This window comes from Podarcis tiliguerta (genome assembly GCF_965153285.1).
Source record: "Podarcis tiliguerta genome assembly, chromosome: 12".
Taxonomy (NCBI): domain Eukaryota; kingdom Metazoa; phylum Chordata; class Lepidosauria; order Squamata; family Lacertidae; genus Podarcis; species Podarcis tiliguerta.
This window is the reverse complement of record NC_139545.1, coordinates 22646437-22665610: the sequence shown is the minus strand read 5'-3', so window position 1 is coordinate 22665610 and position 19174 is coordinate 22646437. Positions and strand designations below refer to the sequence as shown.

Below are 19174 nucleotides of genomic sequence, written 5' to 3'. Positions count from 1 at the left end.
ACGTACAAATGTTTAAAGATATACGGAGTGGGCGTTTCATTAGCAAGGCTCTTTGTACCTCACAAGCAGGGTGCCATGGCAACGACACATTGTCAAAGAAACTGACAAGCTAAAGCGACGCACAAAACTTTGCAGGTAGAGTGAATGGCACTTTCCCTTGCAATTAGGCAATCTTGTCAGCACTGCCTCTGGTTACGCAATTTTTAAACTTATGCTGCTGTAACTCAATGAAATTCACATACAGTATCCTGCCATGTGCCACCACCGGGAAGAATTATGGAAAGCTTCAGCCAGCCTCAAAAAACAGACTATACCTCCTGCTAGTCTAACCAAGTTGTCAGTTTGGGTTCTTCAAATGTTAAAACATGGGACCTTTATTAGCATGGGACAGTTCTCAAAACCATTTACAGGTAAATTACTGTATTTTTCCATGTATAAGACGCCCCCATGTATAAGACGCCCCCTATTTTGAGGGACTCCAAATTAAGAAAACACCCCTCAGCACTACCTGTGTATAAAACGAGCCCCAATTTTAAACCTTATTTTTTGGTAAAAAAAACCCTAGTCTTATACACGGAAAAATATGGTAATTTCTCTCTCTCTGTATACGTGTGTGTGTGTACATATTATATGCCACACTTACATTTTTTTGTAATCGAGAATATTTGTAGCACAAAGGCAATTCATTGCATTTTGGAAACAGAGGTTCAGAGTGGTCAGAAAATCTGTGGTCACATCATACTTCTCAGAGTATACCCCACCAGTTACATTCATACTCATGGGGGGAGGGCTATTAGGATCAAATGGCAGTATTTTTCTCTTGGGGGGAAGCAACTAAGATGCAATATTTTGTTGGGGGGTAGGATGCAAGACAAGGAAAATGTGAAGAAGCCCTCGGTCCCACCCTATGCTGGGTTTCCTGTAACAGATTGCAGCTTCCACAACCACATATAAAAAACATTGGTGAAAGACTATATGTACTGCGCACCATTCTCATTTTCAGATTATGTATAGGCTCAGATCAAGGCCTGGCTAGCAAACAAGGCAACTGAAAATACTCACAGCTTGTTCATTGCGCATTCCAATATATTTAATTCCACTTGCTTGAGCAGCAACTGCTACTTCGATCACTGGAACACCAACAATGCCAAACATATATTCGATGTTCTGAAATAAATAGCATTTAAAAAAAATAAGCTGTCTCCCCAAAATGTTTATCTTCTAACTATTATCTAACTAGGTTTTTTGTTCGTTTAAGGTCAAGATTTCTAGGAGAAAGTTAGAACTGTAACTAAATACTTGCAGCTTCAACCCAGGCTAGGCTTTTAGTAATGCCATTCGTAGACCACTGCAGCTGGTATACCTGTATTGATGATACTATACATCCAAGGTTCTATTAGTGCAACAGCCAATAAATGCTTATAATGAATACTTATTTTTCACAAAAATACATTTAAACAGACATTTCCATGCAACTAAAAATAAGGAATTGTAACAAACATGTGATCATCATTTGGAAGAAACAATTACCATATTTTCCCATCTATAAGACGCCCCCATGTATTTTTTTTTGGGGGGGGGGAGATACTATCCGTGTATAAGACGAGCCCAGATTTTGAACATTATTTTAGAGTAAAAAAAATAGTCTTATACACAGAAAAGTACGGTACTTTACTAAAATGTATATTTATGAACATTCTGGGTAGTTCACACATTTTTTTACTACAAACACAGTCCCAGATATGCAAGAATGGGGACAAATAAGGTTTGTGAATGAGGAACATGTAAACAACAACAACAACTGTGTTCCCATGTGGTTGCCCGGATAAAGAGACATCATGATCACTAGAATTGTTACTGCTATCCTAGGATATGATGGCACACACATTGTGTGTGTTTGTGTGTGTGTCTACACTAGGCGTAGCCAGTGTGGTGCCCTGCAGCTGTTGTTGGACTTCCATCAGCCACGGTCAGCATGAGCAGTGGTCAAGAATGATGGGAGTTGGTCCAACATCTGGAATGCACCATGTTAGCTACTCCTTGTGTATGAATGCATGACCAAGGAGAGCTGAGAACCCTTGAGCAGCTAATACAGGGGTCGGCAAGCTACAGCCCCCGGGCCAGATCAGGTCCACCTGGGTCCTAAATCAGGCCCGTGCAAGGAAGCCAGAACCCGCCACAAAGCCGAGACTCCCAGCGATGGGGACGGGAGGAAGAGGCCAAGCGCCAGTGGCTCTGCCACTCAAACGCCACACCTGGTTTACCTCAGTGGCGTTTGATGGGCAGAGATGTCCCAGCGCCACGATGAGGTAAACCAGGCATGGTGTTCGATTGGTAGAGCCACCGCTGCTCGGCCTCTTTCTCCTGTCACTGTCACTGCCTAGGTCTCCTGTGGGCCAGAGAGCAGAGTGGACGAGCTCGCTCTGCCTACCCACGAGCAGAAGCAGCAGCGGCGGTGGTGGCAGCAGCCCCTGGGAAGGTAAGCGCAGTGGTTGGGGCTGGGGGGGAGAACTACTTGTCCCCCTCGCCTCTTCTTCCAGCCCCCCTCCCCCCGTGCCACTTCTCTGGCCCGCCACAAGGTCTGAGGGACAGTGGACTGGCCCGCTGCTAAAAAAAAAAATGCCAACCCCTGAGCTAATACATGCAGCCACCCAGTTTCCTACGGAAACAGCACAAAAAGCTTTACAGATGTTGTATGAAGTAGATTATTCTCATCTTCAGTAAAACAGTACGTGGGGTTGCCAGAAATTTAGGCAACATAGCTGATGATCAGCATATGGATGTTCTTTATACAAAAGAAATGCTCATCTGAGTGATCACACAGTGAATCTCGGTTTGGAATCCTTGCGTGGACAAAAAAGTAGGTTTAGCCATTATGGTTTATGAGGAAATTGTGAAAGGACCCAAGGCTTCTGAAAGCTTGCTCGTGTAGCTCCAAGCCACAATTTGGTATTCTTCCTGAATGCAGCTATTATGTATGATATGCCAATATATACTAAACTTGTACATAATATTAGTGTTTACTGCCAGTATGTACCTTTCTGGCTTGTACAATGTCATCCAGGTGATCTGGGCCACCAAAAGGAAGACAAGGCCATATGAAGGAAGCCAAGTCAGCTAAAGCACAGTTCGCTGAAAGCAGTTACACATGCATGCCCAGGTTGCTGACAATGTGATACTTTCAAAGGACAATAAACTCTTGAGCTAAGGGAACTTATTCTGCTGAAGCGATTGCGTATAATGATTAACTTATTAAGCAACGGCCTTTCTACCAACAGGCATAAGAGGGAAGCCTTGTTAACAAAAATGTCTTCTTTTTTGAAGCATTATCTGGAACATCACTTATAATTTGATTTTACTCAAGCTTTAGTTAATGGTTGATTACTGGGTCCTTGATGATGTGGGAATATTGTTGCATGAATTGTTATAGCTAGGAAGTGGAAGGGACAAGCGGGATATAAAATAGAAGAATGGTATAAAGAGGTGCGGGATATAGCTATTAACGATAAATTAACGTGCCATTAAGGTAAGATGAGGAATATGCAGGAGAAATTATTCTAAGGCTGGCCTCCTCAACCTCGGCCCTCTGGATGTTTTTGGCCTACAACTCCCATGATCCCTAGCTAGCAGGACCAGTGGTCAGCGATGATAGGAATTGTAGTCTCAAAATATCTGGAGGGCAGAGGTTGAGGAAGCCTGTTCTAAGGATATACGGAGGGTGTTTGTAGAATTTGTACTGTTAAAACGGAAATGGGTCGATCCATCACAGGAGGTGCTGAAATTTTGGAAGGTTGGATAGTTACAATGAAATAGTCTCAGTGGTGGGATGCACATTTTTATTCTTATTATTTATGATTATTACTTTGTCCAAAGAAAAAATTACAAAAGAATCTGCTTCATACCAGGTCAAAAGGTTTTGTCTTGCCTAATATTGTCTACAATACTTTATCCAGGAGTTTCCAGGCAGGGATCTGTGCCCTATCTCCGCCTACAAGAACCTTTTCAACTGGAGGCGAAAGGGCAGGCAGACATGGGGCGTCGCGTGCTCTTTGCCACTCTGCTATTGCTTCTCCTGGCATGCTGTGATCTTTCACCTAAATCCACTAATCCTGGATGCCTTTCAGGATTAACTAATTCTTTTTATCCTCCCTCCACCTTCTTGTGTAACGGGAGCCAAACCTACACAGCCTACACTGCAGGCAGCACAGCAGCTCGACAGGTAGCTGCTGAGAACGCAAGAAGCAGGTGAGAGTAGTAACAGCTCCTTAAAAACGAGAATAAGAAGACTTGTTGAAATTTTAAACCACCCACGACCAACCTGGGGCTCTCCTGTTGCTGTTTCGTTCCCCCATTGATGAGGCGCTAAGCTACTGAAGGTAATGGGGTCCTTTTTATGTCCAGCTTTTCTTTGTCAACAAATTGGCACTCTTTTTCAGGTTGAATATATGCTGTATGGTAATTTATGGACCTAATAGGTATCTAAAGCCTTTTGCACATAACAAATAGGAGCCTACACAACACAAAACACTGTTGCTGTAGGTAGGTTTTGTTTTATATCTTATATATTGGCACTGCATATTGGGAAATAATAATAATTTATTTATACCCCGGCCACTCTGGGCTGCTCCCAAAAGAATATTTTATGAAAATCACGATAAAACATTAAAAACTTCCCTAAACAGGATTGCCTTCAGATACATTTTGGGCTACACGTCCTCGACAGGGACTAGAACCCTTCACGTAAAACTACGCTTTTTCGAAAGAAATGCTCCTTCCCGCTCTCCGTAGGAAACACGTAATATTTCCAGGTTGGCTGCCGGGGTTCAAGGGTCACCCAAGAGCGTTTCTTACTTGCATCTTCAGCGCTTCCGCGATGACCTGAGCCCCGCTGACACATTCTTCTTCCTGCCCTGCCGGAGCCATCGTTTCCACAACCGTCTTTTCCCGAGGAAAGGGAAAGACAAACTGCAGGCTACCTTTAAACCACGCTGATACGGCTCCATCGGCCAATGAGGGAAGCGCTAACCGGGTGATTGACGCGCACCGCCGTTCAATAGGAAAAGGCTTCGAGCCTAGCTAATAGGTGGGGGACGTTAAATGGGCGGAGGCGTTGGAGCAGCCCGCCTCCAACCACCCCGCACTCTGATGGAGAAGGGTTGGGCGGGGGGAGGGGGGGGAACGCTAGAAGAAAGGCTCTCAATTGGCCTCTTGCTTAGCCAATCCGAGCCCGCAAATTGGGAACACGGAAGGCAGATGCGTGGCTGAGGTTTCTTTGCTTATTTACCTGACGGAGTTGAAGCGGATTGCAGATAAAATAAGAACAAATAAAAACAAACATTAATAGAATTGAAATTATCTATCTGTAATATCTGTGTATATATAGATATATGTGTATATATATATGTGTGCGCGCGCGCGCATATATGCGCATATATATATATATATATATACAGTATATATATATGCACACGCATGCTATTAAAACATAAGACAATAAACAAAAACACCAGCCCCCTCATTAAAAGCAGCCAGGTCCCCAAAACCTGTTGGAAGAAGAAGGTCTTCACCGGCAGCAAAAGGATAAGAAGTCTATGGCTTTAATGGGTGTTCCCGTGCTATATAGTTGTGTAATGTGTCTGCTGTGAAAAATTAGCAGCAACTCGGGATGTTTTCCCAGTCTTATAACAACACACATGTTGCGCTTTGTAGTGGACAAGGGGGACTGCACTCCTTGCTCTTATCGATTTCAAGGTTTTATTTAGCTTTTATAGATGTTTTCTCCATTGCAGGTTTTTATCGAATGGTTTTTTTAAAAAAAACAACAACCAATAACCATGTTTTAATGCTACTGCAAATTGCTTTGAGAAGCTGCCTGACCTCGAAAAGCTGGATTATTATTTTTTTGAAATAATTATATTATCAGGTGCCTCTTTGTTAAACTTGGTACCGTTTTTAACATAGGAAGCTTCCTTATCCCGAATTAGACCATTGGGTCCTGCTAGCTTAGTGCTGTCTACACTGACTGACAGCAGTTCTCCAGGATTTCAGACAGGTGGATCTGCCACCTGCAGATGTCAGTGGTTGAAACTGGGACCTTCTGCATGCACATGGTCTATTCTTGAACTACAGCTTTTCTTATTTTAAATATTAAAAAAAAAAAAAAAACAGACTTGAAAAGGGATATTTTAAATGGGCAATCTATCTATCTAAACCACTGTGTAAGCTTCCTAGTGATAAGAATTACATCTTCTCCATCTGTATCTTGTCTTTCAACAGCTGCACCAGCAGCCGGAGTATGGTGAGAAACTGACGTTTCCCCACGAAGCTCTCACAACTTTCTTGCAAATTATTTCTAGATATGACGACACTTAAAAACTGGAAAAGCCAGTCTATTATTTCAGTACATTTCAAGGTGTAGCATTCTGTTTTTGTCTGATCTGCATTATGAAAATAATGTAGCAATCATGAATAAATGCATGGGTGTGGTATAGATGGGTAGCACTGCCATTTTCTAAGGCCATGTTGTAGAGTATTATGCCTGGGATTCATAGGAACACATGCTTAGTTCTGCTTTTTTTCCTAAAAAAATGTTTAGGGGTGCTCTCATTTTCCTGTTAATATTGAAGTACTGCCCCTCAATGAGGCCAAACTTAGATTCACAAAATGTTTAGGGATATGCGTACCCTTGCGTTCCCCCAGAAAAAAAGCACTGGTTCTGCGCGTCCAAGGGGGCTTTAGGCTTATTTTTATTGAATAATAACCATGTGGCAAAACCCTTTGAAACTCAAGGGACTTTTGAAAGCTGCTTATAATATGTGTGAGAGTCTGCAGATCAAAGAAAAGAGACCCTGGTGTGCTTAAATAAGGGATTCAGATCCCAGCCTGTTCATTTGTGTATGTATGTATGTATGTATGTTGATCAATTTATGTCGGAAGGTTCTAAGGCTTATGGCCTAATCTCTCCAAAGGTTCTCAGGACAGCTTACAAAAAGTTAAAAAGACAGTGAAACACATAAAAACAGAAACAGTAAAACACCACAATATAAAAGCAGCCGGTGGAATTAAAAACCAACACCAAGCAACATAAAATACCGTAAATGTATTGCTGATTAAAGAATCTGGTAAAACAAGAAGGTATTTGCTTGGTATTGAAGTGACATAAAGATCGGTGTCAGGCAAGCCTCCCTGGGGAGAGCATTTCATTATGGGGTGCCACCATCAAGTAGGCTCTTTCCCCCAATACACACTTCAAATGATAGGGGCATCAAAAGAAGCTTTTCTTGAAGATCTCAGGAGACAAGTATTCTGTGTTACTTCTGTAGTACAGAACTTTGCAGAGGGAATGAGTACAAAAATGTTTTATTACAAGCATTTGTTTCTAGTAACCTCAGACTGCAGTCTAGTTAGAAAGTAAGTGGTTGGAGACCCTCTAAAGGGCATGTGTGGGCTGCACGCGGGGGGAGAGGAAGGAGTTTAAGGAGAACTCGTTTTCATTCCTGGAGCGCAGGCAAAACTCATTTCGGTTTCCCGTTGGGAGTTGGCTTCAGAATGAGAAGCCATTTACCATTTACAGTTTGTCTGTGAACAAGAACACAGTCTTCTTTGTTTTTTGTGTTCTCATGCAGAATGTTTTGTCACAGGATAAGAGGAACATGCCCAGTCTTAAGGGCGGATTTGTACATTTGTGTTTCGGATACGTCAACGCCACTAGGAGATCACTTACTTTACAACATCACTCTTAACAGAATTTTATCACATTGGTTTTTAAAGTTTTGGTTTTTTAATCATGTGACTTTACCAGGTCCTAAAGTAAGAGTAGAATCAGATTTTAGCTCAAACAGAAAAATATTTCATATTATTACCCATCAGCAGACATCACATTATTAGGAGCCAAAATGGCCAGATGCCTGGTCCTTTGCCAGACATGTTTAATATGCAATTGGCAAAGCTCCAGCTATTCACCACTGTTACAGAGCCTGAACTATCCTGCTCTAGAATCTAGATAATCTGGATCTGGCCTTTGTCAGACACAAAAGACCAGACTTGTTTTGTATTTGGTCTGCTCTTGTAATTTTGCCTGGAAAGGAATATGGCACCAGTAGCTGGAGAATAGGCACTGGTATTATTGAAGGGATAACAATATCCATTGCTTTATAGTAGTCCAAAATGGAACCATTTGCCAATCCCACATGGAGGTTGAAGTGGGTGTTGATAAGAGAAGATATTAATTATATTTAATCCTCTACAAACCCACATGTATCGGCTAGCAAACAAAAGAAAAATGGCTTATGCCTGTTTGCAGGGCTTGCAAATAAAGAACTCCAGTAGCAAAGTTTAAATCCCGTCATGAGACAGATTTAGTGAAGCCTAGGAACAGGCTTTTAAGCCTTTTAAAACATTCTAGCTACTTGAGACAGCTGGCTTCCTTTTAATCCTGGTGCAAAGAAACAGATCACACACTAAAGTAAGTTTAAAATATAATTTACTTACAGGCATGCATTGTCCTTAGCAGCAAATAAAATACAGGTAAATGTTATTGGGTAGAAATTCAGCAAAGACAGCTTCAGATACATTTGCTGCCTTGTTTGCAATGCTGAGAGAGAGAGCGGGGGCGGGGAGAGAAAAGAACAGGAAACAAGTCTTACCTCGTCCCTTTCACTGAACCTTAACTGGTCCTTAAACCCTTCATGTTCTAACTATCTTTGTTAGGTTTGGCTGCAAACTCCCACATTTTTGTATCCTCCACAATACTTTTTTTCAGTGGAGTTGCATATAAGAGGACCATACAGGAATATATGTTTTCCTATCCCTAAAAATCAGCTTCATTTTTCTTATCTGCTAATGCAAACAAACAAAGGCAAAGTTGATGAAAGGAATACTGCTACATCCATGGGTGTTAACTTAGCAACATACACACATACGTTTCTGTATTACTGTTTTGCACGCAACATAAAATTATCCTGCAGGATTGGATGTTGGGTGTTTGTCCGTGCCTTTGATCCTACACAGGGTCTTTTTTTTTTTATATATAACTGGAAAACTTCCAAGGGCCAAATGCTAGTAATAGCGCCAGGTTTTAGTTCACTTCCCAAATCCCTTTTAGAATTATATTCCAGCATTTTCCATGCTTCAGTGGTAAAAGTTGATCGAATTGAACATAGTTCAATAGTAAAGAACATGGGTAGGCAAACTAAGGCCCGGGGGCCAGATCTGGCCCAATCACCTTCTAAATCTGGCCCACAGATGGTTCAGGAATCAGTGTGTTTTTACATGAGTAGAATGTGTGCTTTTATTTAAAATGCATCTCTGGGTTATTTGTGGGGCCTGCCTGGTGTTTTTAAATTAGTAGAATGTGTGCTTTTATTTAAAATGCATCTCTGAGTTATTTGTGGGGCATAGGAATTCCTTCATTTATTTCCCCCCCAAAAGTATAGTTCGCCCCCCCCCCCACAAGGTCTGAGGGACAGTGAAAAAGTTGAAGTTTGCTGACACCTGGTAAAGAAGAACAAAGCACAATGACATGCATTGATAAAATGTTTTTGTGGACTGATTGTTTTTTTAAAAGGGCATTTCAGTTTGACTTGGGTGTACTGATGTGCTGCTATCTTTACAGCTCTCTTTGTAAGGCAAAACTTTATTACTTAGCTGGTCGATATTCATGTGTCAAAACGTTCTGCCTTTGCTAACATAAAGCTTTTTGGATCCCTTTTAAATTGAATCTTGATTACAGCATATTTATTATTTTCCAGTTATTTTTTGCCCTTGGAATTTTGACATGACTCTCTGTGCTAAACACTATGACCTTTCTGGGACAAGCAGCCACCACTGCAGCTGCCACTTAACCTCCATTTGTGTCAATGGTGTTGGAGCTAACTCTATTGACATGAAAGGGGCTGCAAAACGGCTTGATGGACTGTGCCAAATGCACACCGTTTATATCTATCCATTCTGCAGTGACTGACTGCTGGCTTCCCGAGGCAACTGACGCTCTCAGCTTTCCAACTCCCGTACAGAATCTGATAACCGACATAATTTCTCAAACAGAAATGCATGAACGATTGGTGCTTTTAACGGTGGGCACTGTCCTGGCTATTGTCCAACGCATGCAGCCAGAGGCTCTTGCTTATAAGCAAGAGATATTAATTCAGGCAAGTAATAGCACAAGCTCATCAGCACAATTCAGGAGTGAGAAGTTCAGAAGCAACAAAGGTGTCCCAAGAAGTTCTCACAGCCCTACTGCCAAGCTTTAAAAGACAAGGTATGACACACACACACTCAAAGGATTCCCTTGCCTTGTGAGAATGCCAAAATTCCAAGCACATTTTCTGCTGGGGCGAGTGGATCTGCTCCCATTTGCAAAGGTGCTGCCTGGTTCTAGGTGACAAGAACGCACCGTCCTGTTCTAGCTGCAGTTCAGTCACAACCTTCTCTTGTTCATCCTCCTCCTTCAGCTGGTCGAAGCCCTCACCTGCCTCCACGAAGGCTATGAGCTCCAGAGGAAGGCCAGAGGAGCGAGCTGTCATCATTCCTTCTCCTCCCAAAGTGACTGAAGATGGTGTGGGAAGGGGAGATCTCCCCTCCTCCAACCCAAGTTGGAACTTTGAAGGACCCCATGAATGAACAGTCATGTAGTCAAACATTGCCATGTTCTGGAACCATGGTTAACATTATCCAAAACTGTTTAGAGGGCCAAGGAAATCAACCAGGTCATGCTCCCGCTGTTTCTTTCTTGGAGGATGTAATGAGTTGATGCTATTTTTGTAGAAAAAGAGGAACTCGCCAGAAAAGCCTCCCTTGTTCTCTTATAATGGCAATGGTGTCCATCTGAGAAGTGCCAGAAGTGAGTTGAGTTCTGGATGGAAAAAGAAAAACCCTGTACCGTCAAACCTTGGTTGTCGAACATAATCCATTCCGGAAGCCCGTTTGGCTTCTGAAATGTTCAACAACTGAGGCACAGCTTTCGAATGGTTGCAGGAGCTTCCTGCACTCAAGCAGAAGCTGTGTCGGATGTCCGGCTTCTGAAAAATATTCAAAAACCGGAGCATTTACTTCTGGGTTTTTGGCGTTCAGGAGCCAAATGTTCCAAAATGAAGGCGTTCGGGATCTGAGATTTGACACTAAGGAGTCAAGGTGACCAAGGCTGATCTGGTCCCAAACTGGAGCCTAAAGTGAAAATGCGATGGGTCAAGACTGTCAGTCTCTCCAAGCACATCTGAAGCTGACCTCTACCTCTCCAACTTGTTTGACAGATCCTCTTCATAATCCCCAGGCTACTGCTTCAGGCCTTGTTCGTTCTACAAGGAACTGTTTCATTGTTCAAGGAACATCTTTTGCACATTGCAGTATAAGTAATGCTGACTACTGCATACTTTTCATTCCCTCCCACCTTCCCACCCTCCATTTTGGGGCTTGTCAGGAAAAGCTGGTGTCAGCAGCCTCACGTCCAGAACCCTTGACATCTTTTGCAGAATGTGTCACATTAATTGTCTTCAGAGATGATGGTGCTTTAGACTTTCCTTGCTGGGTGCCAAATAACCTGCCACCTTGGGAGTCAGCAAAGTTATGTTGCTGGAACGTATTTTAATGTTCAAAACAAGCTAAGTCCATTACAATTTTGGCATTAGCCTGAACTTATTTGTTGTACAGTAACAAGGCAAATGCTTCTAGTAACATAATCGTGATTTAGCAACTATATTGTGAGTTGGTGCAGATTTGCAACTTGTAGAACTGCATTTACACTTGTGTGTTCTATACAGTATTGGATTTTAACAGGGTAAGTGTTGATACAACAGTACAGTGGTGCCCCGCAAGACGAATGCCTCGCAAGACGGAAAACCCGCTAGACGAAAGGGTTTTCCGTTTTGGAGGTGCTTCGCAGGACGAATTTCTCTATGGGCTTGCTTTGCAAGACGAAAATGTCTTGCGATTGTTGAGGTTTTTTTCCGCTCCCCACCCCCTTTTTCTAAGGCACTAAGCTGCTAATAGCCTTTTAGCAGCTAATCCGCTAATCCCTTAAGCCTTTAATAGCCGCTAAACCGCTAATAGCGCTAATCCGCTAATCGGGTTGCTTCGCAAGACGAAAAAACCGCTAGACGAAGAGACTCGCGGAACGGATTATTTTCGTCTTGCGAGGCACCACTGTATTTGTTTTAAATTGTATCCCACTTTGTCTTCAAAGAGAAAGCAAAGTGGCTAACACTAAGACAATATATATTTTTTTAAAAAATAAACAAACCAGTAATACATATAAAACAACAAAGAGTAAATACGGCCATCAACTAAAAACCTCCACCCAAAAAATTTAATTAATAATACTTTGCAGTGGTGGGGAGGGGACAAAATCAACCTGGCAGGTCAGATGCTACTGGAATATTCAAAGTTATAAGTAAAAAAATAATACTTAGCTCAGTACTTAGCTCTTTTCATATCAGCTAGGATTTTTTAAATGAAATCTATCACTCAAAATAAGCACAAACTGATTCAGCTTACTCTTTATCACAGAGTCTATGTAATAGACAGTAATTATAACGTATTTTTGTAAGCTTTGCTTTTGTAAGTTCTTGCTGCAAGAATTATAACTCCACAAACCCCTGTGCACACTCCAAACACAGTGTGCATCATTTAAATGGACACCACCTATCAAAAAGCAGTTGGAGCTGTAGAATGGATCTGTTTTAAAACTCTTTGCAATTGAATTGTCTTTAAGAAATGGCAGGATACGCTAGTAAATTACTAAAAGAAGACATTCCAGGAAGGGCGGTCTGTTTCCAAAATAAAGTGCGATTGCTGGGATAGCTCAGTTGGTAGAGCATGACTTAGGGTCGTGGGTTTGAGCCCCATGTTGAGCAAAAGATTCCTGCATTGCAGGGGGTTGGACTAGATGACCCCCGTAGTCCCCTCCAACTCGACAATTCTATGATTCTAACTTTGCCCTTTTATCAGAACATATACAGTGTTGGGGTTTGCTTTAACACTTGTGACAGTATTACCTAGAGATAGTTAAATTATCTACTGTAGGTGCTATCCTCTCCCAGAAGCGGAATAGCTCCAACATGACTTACGCACATTTTTATCAATTAGTATATAATAGGTCCTAATATTTATGGACCATCCTGTTAAAAAAAAAGGGCATGCAATCTAGCAATTGTAATACCCAGTTTGAGTATTACAAGTGGATCTCATCACTCTGCTCTCAGTTCAATATGGTAGGAGCAATAGACATTAGAAGCTTACAATGCATCTTCTTGCCTTGTTGGTTTGGGGTACCACGTCCAGTTCCGGGCACCACTTTCTAAAAAGGGCAATGGCAAACTGGAATGTGACTGGAGGGTGATCTGGTGAGGATCTGGAAACTAAGTCTGATGAAGAATGGTTAGAAGTACGGTGTAAATGTATCCGGACAAGATTAAAGGTTACATGATAACTGCTTTCAATATACAGTGATACCTCGGGTTACATACGCTTCAGGTTACAGACTCCACTAACCCAGAAATAGTACCGAATTAAGTACTTAACCCAAGGTAAAGGTAAAGGTACCCTTGCCCGTACGGGCCAGTCTTGACAAACTCTAGGGTTGTGCGCTCATCTCACTCTAGAGGCTGGGGGCCAGCGCTGTCCGCAGACACTTCTGGGTCACGTGGCCAGCGTGACAAGCTGCATCTGGCAAGCCAGTGCAGCACACGGAAACGCCGTTTACCTTCCCGCTAGTAAGCGGTCCCTATTTATCTACTTGCACCTGGGAGTGCTTTCGAACTGCTAGGTTGGCAGGCGCTGGGACCGAACGACGGGAGCGCACCCTGCCGTGGGGATTCGAACCGCCGACCATGCGATCGGCAAGTCCTAGGTGCTGAGGTTTTACCCACAGCGCCACCTGCGTCCCTTAACCCGAGGTACCACTGTACAAATACCTGAAAGCCAGCATGTTATTTGTTGTTCCAGAGGGCAGGAGCTGAACCCATGGGTGGAAATTTCAGGCTTAGATTTCATCTCAATCTTAAGAGTTCTCTTTCACCAGAGGCATATAAGGTGATACAGTGGTACCTCATGTTAAGTACTTAATTTGTTCTGGAGGTCCGTTCTTAACCTGAAACTGTTCTTAACCTGAAGCACCACTTTAGCTAATGGGGCCTCCCACTGTTGCCATGCCACCAGAGCATGATTTCTGTTCTCATCCTGAAGCAAAGTTCTTAACCTGAGGTACTATTTCTAGGTTAGTGGAGTCTGTAACCTAAAGCGCATGCAACCTGAAGCGTATGTAACCCGAGGTACCACTGTACTGGACATCAATGACATCTGTCACTGATGCTGAGGCTGCATTGTAGATCATCCACTGAGCAGGGTGTTGGGTTAAAGACATGCAAAGCCTCATTCCAACTCTATTATTTTACTCAAGTATGTTCCACATAAATATGTGTTTTTTTTCCATTTAGATTCATGGCAGACATCACTTTGGGCAGCTGCTGCATGCTCGTCCTGGTCTGCTTCCAAGTTCTCTCCGCAGATGTTCACAGAGGACATTACATTGCTGCTGTGTATGAACATCGTGTCATCCTGAATCCCAATCCAACAGCTATTACCAGTCGACGGTCTGCATTACAGCTGATGAACAGAAACCTAGACATTTATGAACAGCAAGTAATTGCTGCTGTTAAACAGGTACCACAGTAATTAATCACCTTGCAAACATTTTAAGTAACATGTGCCTTAGAGATTAATTGGTTTATTGTTATAGGAGCTTTTGTAGGCATATATACTGTAGAGACATCACCTTGCCAACAAAGGTCCATATAGTAAAAGCTATGGTTTTCCCAGTAGTGATGTATGGAAGTGAGAGCTGGACCATAAAGAAGGCTGATTGCCGAAGAATTGATGCTTTTGAATTATGGTGCTGGAGGAGACTCTTGAGAGTCCCATGGACTGCAAGAAGATCAAACCTCTCCATTCTGAAGAAAATCAGCCCTGAGTGCTCACTGGAAGGACAGATCGTGAAGCTGAGGCTCCAATACTTTGGCCACCTCATGAGAAGAGAAGACTCCCTGGAAAAGACCCTGATGTTGGGAAAGATGGAGGGCACAAGGAGAAGGGGACGACAGAGGACAAGATGGTTGGATAGTGTCTTCCAAGCTACAAACATGAGTCTGACCAAACTGCGGGAGGCAGTGGAAGACAGAAGTGCCTGGCGTGCTCTGGTCCATGGAGTCACGAAGAGTCGGACACGACTAAACGACTAAACAATACTGTATTGGAGGTTCTGGATGAAACAGAATCTTGAGCAAGTTCTTCCAGAGTCACGGAGCTCCTGTGTTTTCCTTCTATAATGGCTTTTCCTTTGAAACTATTAGTGAATAACCTACTAGGATGTTGAAGAGATAGCATCTTATCTTAGCTTTTTAATTTTTAGATTGACTGAGAATGTGAGGATTTGAATAGGATGCACTCATACTTTCTCCTGTGAAGGTGCTTACCTTTGAAGTATCTGAGCATCACTGGGCTGCCTTCCCGATTTTACTTCTGTGAAATGGGCATTTTGTTGTGCTTTATGGGGGCAAGTAGGTGGTTTGCTAGCTGAGGCTCAGACCTAACCTCTCTCTGCCTTTTGATCAGTTTTTCTGAGCAACATACATATTGACTATTGCAGCAGTGCCCACAAGTTTCAAATTTCCAAATGGGCACATGGGCCTAAAGAGAGCTGGGGACCCCTAACATACATCCTGCTTGGATGTCCTGCACCTGCAACTGAAGGTTTTCCTAACCCAGTGAATCCAGCACACAGTTACTTGTGTGGTGTTTGCTACTGAAGTCAATAGACATACAAGAACACAGAGCTTTTGATCCTTTGGCACCATGTTAAAGCAGCCACCACACTGCTTCAAGAAGGCAAGGATCCCCTTTAAAATCTGCATATGATACAGCTGTCTGTGTCTAAACGCTATGTTTCCTTCCAATCTAGTTGAATCGTTTCACACTTCCAAACAGTTCTGGTGTCAATCCCCAAAGCTTTGGTGAAATTGCTTCTGGGCAAGAAGTTTATGGATTTTAGCCAAAAAGAAACTGGAGAGTGTTTTGTGGCCATTCCCTCATTTCCACCGTAAAGCCACATATGAGCTTCTAATTCATAGTACTGTAGTAGGTTCAAGGTCTTACAACTATCTTTAAAAAACACACACTTTAAATGGAAGTAATACAGTGTTCTTGTGTGTTTTGATTATCAGTAACACTTGAATGAGATTAATGCAATCTGCACAAGCGTTTAAGTCTTCTTAAAGAAATTTCAAGGCACCTTTCCTTTTTTTTATTCTGACTGAAAGCTGTCTTTTTTATTTTTGTTTGCTATCAGGGAGCACAGATAATTGTCTTTCCTGAAGATGGAATTCAGGGCTTCAACTTCACCAGGACTTCTATTTATCCTTACTTGGATCTCATTCCATACCCTGACTCTGTGACATGGAATCCATGCAAAGAAGAATACTTGTTCAATGACACAGAGGTATCTGTTAAAACTGTTGCAGAACTGGAAAAAACTGGATATTCTTTGCTTTAGTGGAATATATAGAGTGACACTCTGTTCCTTAGTGATATTTTGCTGCTCTATTTCACTAGTGCTTTCTGTCGCACTGCCTGATGCAATATTGGCACTGCATCTCAAAGCATTTTTGTTTACAGTAAATTTCAATCTCTAAGTATGAAGTTAAGGTTAATGCAAATGCAATCAAACTGCCAATTTCTGTAAATGCACACCCATTGATTTCTATCACTTAACTATGTTTGGCTGTTAATAGATCTCCTACCTGCTACAGGAATAGGGACGCGGGTGGCGCTGTGGGTAAAAGCCTCAGCGCCTAGGGCTTGCCGATCGAAAGGTCGGCGGTTCGAATCCCCGCGGCGGGGTGCGCTCCCGCTGTTCGGTCCCAGCGCCTGCCAACCTAGCAGTTCGAAAGCACTCCCGGGTGCAAGTAGATAAATAGGGACCGCTTACCAGCGGGAAGGTAAACGGCGTTCCGTGTGCTGTGCTGGCTCGCCAGATGCAGCTTGTCACGCTGGCCACGTGACCCAGAAGTGTCTCCGGACAGCGCTGGCCCTCGGCCTCTTAAGTGAGATGGGCGCACAACCCTAGAGTCTGGCAAGACTGGCCCGTATGGGCAGGGGTACCTTTACCTTTTTACCTGCTACAGGTACCAAGCACAATTAAACTTACTTTTTGCAGAGAACTGCAACTAAGTTAAGATGGAAATGCCATAACATGTTTTCCCCTGAAGATTTAGAATGTATTTGGAGCTAACACAACAGTTTCTGAACAGAACAATGTTTCGTACATTCAAACTACATATGTAGGTTTCCATTAAAAACAACAAACAAAACCCAACTTTCTAATTCTAAGCTAGACAACTGTTATGAGTTAGTATAATATGATTTTCAATAAATCTGTGTTTTAGATCATTATAATTCTGGAAAATCTACCCTGACTCCACCCAAGCCTTAGGTCTTTTGTGTGCAGCAGAAGAAATTCTGTATGGTGCACTACACAAGGATCACAGACAACTCTGTCAGCTGTGGCAGCGTTGATCACTTCCTCAGCTGGACCTAGATTCAGTTTGTGGTTCGAGGACCCGATCCCCGCAAAGTGGAATGAATACACAAGGACACGTGATATAAGGTTAATGGGCAAGAAAAGGCCACAACTTTATTGATTACAGCAAGTGAAAAAGGTATTGGCTTAGGCATTGGATTACGTCAGCTGACTCCACCCCCTCAGAGAGGGGTGAGCCTAAAACAAGGGGGGTTTATTCACCAGTAGGTGGAGCCTGTTGATGCTAATCCAACTATAGGCTCTCCCCTGATGTCACCGAGGGTCGTGCCATGGCCTCCCGCCAAGCAGGCATCGGACAGAATACACGACCGCCGGATTCCTTTAACGGAATACCCAAAAATTGAAGGCATAGGCGATGGCCACACCTAGCCCTTCGACACACAACACATTATTCCAATGCCTAATCTACCCACCAATACCACGAAAGTTGTGACGATTGCTACGAGGTAGGCGAAAAAACCAAAAAGCCTAATGCCAAATGGAAAAATTCCTACCAGGCCCCCCGGACAACCAGGGCGACCAACCTAAGGTCCATAGCAAGGCCAAAGAAAACTAAGACCCTGAGCTCAAGGGAGTGGAGGGTGGGTGACTCGCGACGGGACGATGAAGACTGAGGCCGAGGAGGGGCTGGTGCCACAGCATTTAGGCTGCTGTACACGCCCCCTCGGAGGCACCTGGTTGGGTGCCTGCCGATGGGCACAGGCACACACACAGTGGTGATCCAGGGGTCGGATTGCTCTGAGGACATGAGAGACTCAGGCAGGGAATAATACAGCTAGCGCCGCTGTAGCGGGGACTCACACACACTCCACACGCACACGCAGTGACGAACCCAAAGTCGCACTGCTGGAAACGGAAAAAACAACTGGTGGCAGGGTTGAGAAGGGGAGGGGAAGACACAAATGGGTAGCGCTAAAACAGCCAAGAGGACGAAGGAAGCTCAATGAATTGCAACAACTAACAACAGCAAAGCAACCCGCCAATATAGGGAGCGAAGCGACATGTGCTCTTCTGCCTGCCTGCGTTTTCCCTGTTTAGCCAAGAGCTCAGAGGCTCTTACTTTTCCATATTGCGTGTATCTCCCTACTTTGGGCTTATCAGCGCTCCTCCTTCCTGAAGAGAATTGTTTGGCGCGGTGCGCAGAACTCTATGGCACTTACAATAGTCATATATTACATGTCAATCAGAATGTGTATAGCCTACAGATCACGAAGCACATAGCTGCAAATGGGTTTGGTTTACCCCACAGAACGTGATTTTTTTTGTGTAACGCTCACCCCTGCTAGAGTAAGCTGAATTGATAAGATGATAGCTTTCTTAGGTTGAAATCCTACACATGCTTATTTGGCGTAAGTCCCATCAAACCCATAGTGTCATAGAATTGTAGAGTTGGAAGGGACCCTGAGGATCATCTAGTCCAACCCCCTGCAATGCAGCTGGTCTATATGGGGATTGAACCCACGACCTTGACATTATCAGCACCCTGCTCTAACCAAGCGAGGCTTACTAGTAAACAGAGTTGTATACAGTCACAGTGTCAATGATATTGCTGACAGAATATGCAGGATCTTAGAAAGTTTCAAGTTT

The 19174-nt window shown here is 43.2% G+C and overlaps 2 protein-coding genes across 5 annotated transcripts in view; one reads left to right on the top strand and one right to left on the bottom strand.

The window, feature by feature from the left end:
* Nucleotides 1-8779, bottom strand: part of HACL1 (2-hydroxyacyl-CoA lyase 1) — a 33115-nt gene extending 24336 nt beyond the window's left edge. For 3 of the 4 annotated variants that reach the window (XR_014503350.1, XM_083404972.1, XM_083404974.1), the window contains exons 1-2: nt 4852-5075; nt 1063-1167 (exon numbers count right to left, since the gene is read on the bottom strand). Coding sequence is in view for 3 of the 4 variants with exons in the window: in XM_083404972.1 (XP_083261098.1) it covers nt 1063-1167; nt 4852-4923 (177 nt within the window). In the remaining variant the exon portion in view is untranslated. Of the gene's footprint in view, nt 1-1062; nt 1168-4851; nt 5076-8645 lie in introns of those variants that run through there. The other variant, XM_083404973.1, reaches the window with a different exon arrangement.
* The window catches only part of BTD (biotinidase), a 57940-nt gene that overhangs the window by 36740 nt on the left and 2026 nt on the right, over nt 1-19174 (top strand). The window contains exons 2-3 of the mRNA XM_083405037.1: nt 14430-14655; nt 16337-16486. Coding sequence (XP_083261163.1) covers nt 14434-14655; nt 16337-16486 — 372 coding nt within the window. The 5' untranslated portion in view covers nt 14430-14433. The remainder of the gene's footprint in view (nt 1-14429; nt 14656-16336; nt 16487-19174) is intronic.